Source organism: Amia ocellicauda, chromosome 7 (assembly GCF_036373705.1).
Source record: "Amia ocellicauda isolate fAmiCal2 chromosome 7, fAmiCal2.hap1, whole genome shotgun sequence".
In the NCBI taxonomy this organism is placed as follows: Eukaryota; Metazoa; Chordata; class Actinopteri; order Amiiformes; family Amiidae; genus Amia; species Amia ocellicauda.
The window spans coordinates 32,250,794-32,258,346 of record NC_089856.1 but is presented as its reverse complement, the minus strand read 5'-3'; the positions used below and the strand labels follow the sequence as shown (position 1 = coordinate 32,258,346).

The following is a 7,553-nucleotide window of genomic DNA, read 5'->3' as shown; positions in this document are numbered from 1 at the left end:
CCAAGTGGAACCTACGTGCACTGCAGTGTCGTAAATATGCCACTACATTTTTTCATTTGTTTCAGATTTCTGTCCATGCTTCCAGGGAGTGTATTTCTCACTGTATTATTACACTGTATTATCCGTTATTTGTGACATTAAAAAAGCACGGTAATAAAGTTGCTACGTGTCTACATTGTGTATAACAAACATTAGTTCAGACAAACCTCAAGCGAAGTAATTCAGACTACTCAGTGATTAAAATTCAACGAGTTGTAATGTGTTTAATCTATATTACTTAAAATTACACTTTTCTTTTAATATAAATCACATTTTCGGGTACCGTTGTGTAAATGTTGCATTGTGGGAAATGTAGGATGCTTTGCCGAAGGGAATGGTAGTTTCGTGGTGTTGCAATATGGCTGCCTGCATGAAGGTAAACTCATTTTTGTATGTGAGTAGTAAAGTGTGTTTGTCATTTTTAGCTAGTTCAAACACAAAATTATTGTTAACATGATACATGGATTCATGTAATTTATAGTTATAGGAATGCTTGAATGAATACACGTTGATAAAAAAGGTCGATATACGAAGTTAAGAAAGGGGCTTATGTTCACTTGTTTAAAAATAAAATAAACAAATATTTGATTTTGTGGCTTCATGTCACGCTTTGTTTTGTAGCTGGCGAAGCATCAATTAAAAACCAATTGATGCTGCACGTATGATATTTTGTGTAGATTGCAGTTATTTACACGTCTTGCTTTGTATCTCTTGCCAAAGCAGTGCTTGTGGAAAAAGAAATGTATATTTGCATTTATATGTTTGCAATTAACGAATGCATTTATTTAGCATTGAGGTAGCACCCTCTCTTCCCATTTTCTGTGTCAAGAGCATATTCACTCTGCACCCATGTTTTGTGTCTCAGCTTCAGATTAATGATCCAGCATGGCTCCTTCCTGGAGCTAAGTAAAGCCAAATACCAGAGAGCTGCACTGCTGTGGAGGAAACTGTGCTAACATGATCTTCCCCCCGGCTCTCTTGTATGTGTCACACAAACAGGATATTCTCCATTCTCCAGCAGAATCATGGGCATCCTGAAGCTCTTCTCAAACGCAATGGTTCGAGTCGGCACCTTCAGATCCTACCAGGTAGTGCTGCTGCTTGCTGCTGCGCTGGCTGTGGTGGCTTTCTACTACTTTGGATCAGAGCGGCAGAACTTTTCCAGCACAACCAAGCGCATCAAAGACAGTCAGGCCAGCCAGAATGCCAACAGGAATGATGCAGACCTGTCCTCGGCCACAAAACCGGGACAGCCTGACATTCAGTCTGTCCTGGAAGACCGTGACAAAGTGAAGAGGAAAGATGGGGTGCCAGGGATTCTTCAGTATTACCATGCACTCATGATGTTCACTAAAGTGGACAAAAACAAGGGACTGCAGGAGAAGTTTCAGGTGGCCATGAAGTCCATGGTGAAGCACGGCAGATTCATGGACGGGGAGGTTTTGACTCTGCATTTTGTCAGCGACGAGCAAAGCCGAGATCTGGGGGAGAGGATGCTGCCAGACCTGTTTCGAGATGCCACCTTTCGTTATGAGGTGAGTGCGCTGGTGCATCTGTGTGCGTAACAGTACATGCATGCTGTTGTTCATCACCAGGACCTCTGAGAATGGTAAAGGTCTGTACCATGAACAGGAAGTAACACAGTAGACTTTTGTGCTAAGAGAATGTGATATGCAGGAAATTGCCAAAACAAGTATGTTGTGTCAGGGAGTTAGTGCTGATGTTTTCCTTCCTGTCTTAGTGCTATGTAGTTACATATTTAGTTTTGTGTTATTAAATAATAGTTAGCATGGGTAGTATCACTGAAAAGAAATCAAATAAATCAGATAAACATTGTTATCTTGTTCTGCTCTTTGACCATTCATCCTGCAGCTTATTCAGTAGGGTATTCATCAGGTGGAAATACTAGATCACTTTCAAAGGTTTTTTGTTGATCGATTTGATGATGAACAAAATAAATCAATAAGAAATAATGTTCTAGTGTTATCTTTACACTGGGGATGTACAATGCAATTATCAGGTTTTCTCGAAGAAGTCAGAAAGCTTGATTTGGAGTAGTTTTTAACTTTAATTGGAAGTGACTGCTGCTTTCATTTGTTTCATTTCAATTACTCCTGAAAAGTGAATTTAAGTGCTGAAAGATGCAGGTTTGGAGTTTGGTGCAATGCAGTGGACCACTATTCTGACCCTCCTCAATCTGAATAATCCTATTGTTCCATTCAATTGCTTTCTACTCTACTATATTATGGAAACCAGTGGTATCCTACTGCAGGCCTAAAGATCATTGGAAATTCGATTGCCTCCTTCAACATGTTAGAATAAAAGGCTAAATAAAGCACCAAATACATAGTATACTGGTATACATACAACACATACACATATATAGGCTGCAGTTGTGAAACTACACTGAGTAGCTGTAACAGTCAAGTGGAGTTTTTTTTGGCTATTTTGAAAATTATTCTGGTGAAATCTCATATTTTGAAGTCATAAGGTTATAGGAATCGGTCGGTAGCTAATGAAATTAAAACGGGGAATGCTAACTAAGGAATGGTTGCTAGTTGTATATAATGCATTCAACTGTTGCTAATGACTCAATTTCTTGAAAGGAGTCAGAGTTTTCTAGCGCTGCTTTAAAGCAATCACTCATGACTAAAACGTAAGTAGTCTGTTTATCTATGTCAAAGGTTTTTGGCAAAGGGATTAACTGTTGACTGTTTAAAAGAAAAGTATTTGTGTAGAAAGCACTTTGGAACAATGTATTTGCAATTACTGAATACTATGCTATGGAAACTAGTTTGTAAGCAGTGATGTACTTAGACTGGCATGAGAGTTGTACATGCACTGACTACTTGTACTGTGTAACTTATGTTTTGTTTTAAATTGTAGATCTACAGGAAGTCCATTGAGCTGAGCAGCAGTTGTAGACATTGGTATAAAATGAGGTGACAGTGGGAGAGAAATTGAGTCCGTTGATGCTCAGTAAACAGAAAATGTTTCATCCATTGTTTGACTTTGTTCTTCAGAACGTTATAAAACTGTAATCAGTTACAGGTTATGAAATGGATTGCTTTTGTAATTGTCCACCAGCTTTTTAATTGTATGCTTAACGTTATGAAATAACAAATGTATAATTTTGTTCTCCTTGGTTATCAATTTATATGAATGTTTTAACCATTTACATTTTGCAGCAGTAGAAGTGGGAGTCATTTCAATAGTTTTGTGTTTTTTTAAACACATATGACTAACCTTAAATTGAAGCAAGAACTAAATAATTCTATTACCCTGTCATTCTGTAGTTTCTATATTAATAATGTGACCTGGAACAAAGTTCCTTAAGTTGAACCATTGTTATTTTATTGAATTTTTTTTATTGAAAGTTGACCTTTACTGCATAGAAATTTTGTTCTACAAAATAGACAGAATAGTTAAAAAGCAAGACTGAAGCCAACATAAATATGTCCTTAACAGTGATTTTGACTAAGTTAACAGTCATCTTTTTTGTCCACTCAAAGAAGTTTTCAATTTTGAGATTCATCCACATGGGGGCAGTGTTGGTCTTGAGTGGCATTTTGTTAAGTGATGAACAACACAGAAGGAGCATGTAAGTCATAGACAAAATATTACAGTTTATTTTACCTACTTCAGCTACCACAGGCCTGGATAAAGCCATACCTTTTGGAATTTATTTTCTACCATTGGCAGAAATGTTGAAAATGTTCTTTGTGCCTATACTATATGTTTTTTTAAAAAGGTCCATCTTCTTTTGCCTATTTAATGACATAGCAGTTTAATCGTGCAAATAGAATGTGTAACAACAACCTGAACATGTCCGTCCAGTTGTCTTTAATTTGGACATGAACATTAGCCAACTCACTTCTCATTCCCCATATACACTGATCAGCCATAACATTATGACCACCTGCCTAATATTGTGTAGGTCCCCCTTTTGCCCCCAAAACAGCCCTGACCCATCGAGGCATGGACTCCACTAGACCTCTGAAGGTGTGCTGTGGTATCTGGCACCAAGACGTTAGCAGCAGATCCTTTAAGTCCTGTAAGTTGCGAGGTGGGGCCTCCATGGATCAGACTTGTTTGTCCAGCGTATCCCACAGATGCTTGATTGGATTGAGATCTGGGGAATTTGGAGGCCAAGTCAACACCTTGAACTCGTGATTCATCAGACCAGGCCACCTTCTTCCATTGCTCCATGGTCCAGTTCTGATGCTCATGTGCCCATTGTAGGTGCTTTCATCAGTGGACAGGGGTCAGCATGGGCACCCTGACTGGTCTGCAGCTACGCAGCCCCATACGCAACAAACTGCGATGCACTGTGTGTTCTGACACCTTTCTATCAGAACCAGCATTCACTTTTTCAGCAATTTGAGCTACAGTAGCTCATCTGTTTGGATCGGACCACACGGGCCAGCCTTCGCTCCCCACGTGCATCAATGAGCCTTGGCCGCCCATGACCCCGTCACCGGTTCACTGCTTTTGCTTCCTTGGACCACTTTTGATAGGTACTGACCACTGCAGACCGGGAACACCCCACAAGAGCTGCAGTTTTGGAGATGCTCTGACCCAGTCGTCTAGCCATCACAATTTGGCCCTTGTCAAAGTCGCTCAGATCCTTACGCTTGCCCATTTTTCCTGCTTCTAACACATCAACTTTGAGTACAAAATGTTCACTTGCTGCCTAATATATCCCACCCACTGACAGGTGCCATGATAACGATATTATCAGTGTTATTCATTTCACCTGTCGGTGGTCATAATGTTATGGCTGAACGTTAACTTCTAATAAATCCTGCTCTTGTTGTGCATTCTTAATATGTTTAGAAACAGGTCTAAACCAAACATGTTTTATAACATTAAATAAATCAACAAATAGACAAATGAGTAAATACACCAAACGTTCCCAGTTAACTCCCTCCTAGTCAGTGCTTCGTTAATGTCTAAATACATTTTTAATACAGTCTTTGATCAGACCAATTCAACTGTGGCATGTCTGGCAGAGTGAGAGATAATGGGATCATGCAAATTGAATTTAGCCCACACATTAATATCAGGAAGTATCTGCTGGCAGATAAATGTCCTCCCAAGTCACACTCTCAGTCAGGCCCCGGTTCAAGCTGCATAGTTCATGTTGAACCTTTGCCTTGTATTGAATGTGTGGTTTGCCAAGATGAGAACAGGAAGATGGAAGCCAGAAAGCCAGATTACCTCATAATCCACCCCCCTCCCCTCCCCTCCCCATTGACACAGAAGCACAGTAATAAGAGTTCTGGCTGTGAACTGCTCATCCAGCCCACTAATCCACTTCTCATCAGCTCTGCCATGTGGCGGAGTGGTGCTTGAGTAATACAGATTTAGACGCGGTCCAGAATTATTTGGAGCAATGCTACATATTTAAGCACTTTTCCAAGTTTGCAGAAATAATAATAATAATAGTAATAGTAATGTCAAATCAGAACATGCTTAAATCGAATGAAAGCAAAACATTGAATCGTCATTATTTTCCGCCTTATTAAAACATAATTTTGGGACCCAACCAGACTTACTGGTTTAGCCTAGCCCCGCTCACAATGGCTTAGGAGACTTGAAAACATCATGCACACTCTCTGAGGTGTGGACAGTTTTTTCTTACAAAAGCAAATTTAATTTAGTTTGTATGATCCTATGGTAAATGGAAATGATAGCATTACACTGGTGGTGAGAGGATACAGAGAGAGCTGGAAATGTGAGGTATTTTTGTCTGTAATGTTGAGGCATCAGGTAGACACTTCACTGAAGCGAGGAAGGCATGTTGCAACAGGCTATAGCACCGTGTGAAGTGATGATGAGTCTGGAATCCTTGACCTTGCATTGAATATACACTCAATTCTCTTTGTTGTCTTGAACAATAGTTCAAGGCAAAATTGAAATAATACACATGTAAATAGACTAATTTTTGTAAACAGAGAAGGGAGAGGATTTGATTTTGCATCATTGCCACTGCATTCATAGAAATTAATGGAAAACAAATGCATAGAAAGTAAAATGGACCACAATCAGGTCTCCAGTTTGTTCCGTTCCATAGATTTAGACATCTCGCTACTGTGACCTTAAAATTTGAAAATAAATTAAAGTAAGACGTACAATAATGCATCCTGACATTTTGACATTACACGTAGGACTCTAAGGCATATAAAATACGTCAGATAGATGCAGTGTAATTGCATACAAAAATCATGCAATAATGGGGATGTTGTAATCTTACTAGCAGCACAGAATGGTCCCATTTTGATTCTCTTTCATTCCATTAAGAATTTAATGCTGACTAATACACTGGATTAATAGCATTTGTTTGCATGTAGAATAATAAACACGGTGTCCTCAAGTTGGGATAAACTATAAGGACAGACAAACTGCAGGTTTTATGGAATTTGTTGTTTTCAACATTTTATTTTTATTAGAAATTATTTTAGTTTTACTTTTATATGGACCTTGATGAGTTGGTGCTATATCTTTGATGTAAAAAATGTCCCCTTGTGGTTCGGAAGTGCACTGAGCAAGGAAACCTCCAGAACATCCTCTCTCTTCCCCAGCTTTCCCTGACAGAGCTTTGAAGGATGCATCTTGGATTGCTAGATTCCCTTCCTTTGTCAGTGTCGCACCAGAAGGCTCGACTCTTTCAGTCTTCAGTCTTTTCTTTTGGCAATCAATTTTGCAGTATGAGAAGTGTATTGCAGTTGAAGGTCCAGAATTTATTTTATTTTTTAACTGTTGCGGAGGAAAAAGCAGTAAAAGACGATGCAGTATTCACACCCCCTGCTGTTTCCATTATTTAAATAGATCCATATCAAACAACCTCAGAAGTCTCCCCTTTGTGCCTCTCAGTTCTGATCTTCACACGAAATGTGTCAAGAGAAAAACACCAGTCTTTTCTCTTTCAGTTTAAAGTCTGTTTACAGGGATCTGTCCCTAGACATAGTTAATCCTCCTAAACTTAACTGTGCCAGATTGTTAAATTCTGAATAGAGAATGTGCAAAATCTAGTTTCAGTCTTCATGTGCCCTTTAACAAAGAGCTCAGTCTCATGCAAACCTTATTGGCTGATCTTTTAGATATATAATAACCCGCACAGTATATTAAATTACCATCACTCTTTTTGGTTTAGAACCACAATCACTAATTGACAGTATCTGCTTTTAATTGACTGCTTTTAACATATTCCAGCAAGTAGGCCTATGCCAACCCTTTGTGTCTCCTGCAAAGTCTGCTTTCCCTCATTCTAGATAATAGCTGGCTGTCATTCAGATAAGGGTGTTATATAAAATGCTTGTGCCCATAATATGAATCATTGGCATGCTCCTAGTTTTCTTTCAAGGTGATCTGATTAAGCAACAATGGAGCAACAGGATGTTACATTTTGTGTATGTATTAACTATTCATTTTTTTTTTTTTTAGACAAAACTATTTTATGTTGCAGGGTTGTACAGTCTAGCTTGGTAGATGGGTGTTTTATCAGTGCTTTA

At 38.9% G+C, this 7,553-nt stretch overlaps 1 protein-coding gene across 1 annotated transcript in view; it reads left to right on the top strand.

Moving 5' to 3' along the window:
• Nucleotides 1-64: 64 nt before the first annotated feature.
• The window catches only part of xxylt1 (xyloside xylosyltransferase 1), a 60,295-nt gene continuing 52,806 nt past the window's right edge, over nucleotides 65-7,553 (top strand). The window contains exons 1-2 of the mRNA XM_066709223.1: nucleotides 65-415; nucleotides 1,039-1,574. Coding sequence (XP_066565320.1) covers nucleotides 1,065-1,574 — 510 coding nt within the window. The 5' untranslated portion in view covers nucleotides 65-415; nucleotides 1,039-1,064. The remainder of the gene's footprint in view (nucleotides 416-1,038; nucleotides 1,575-7,553) is intronic.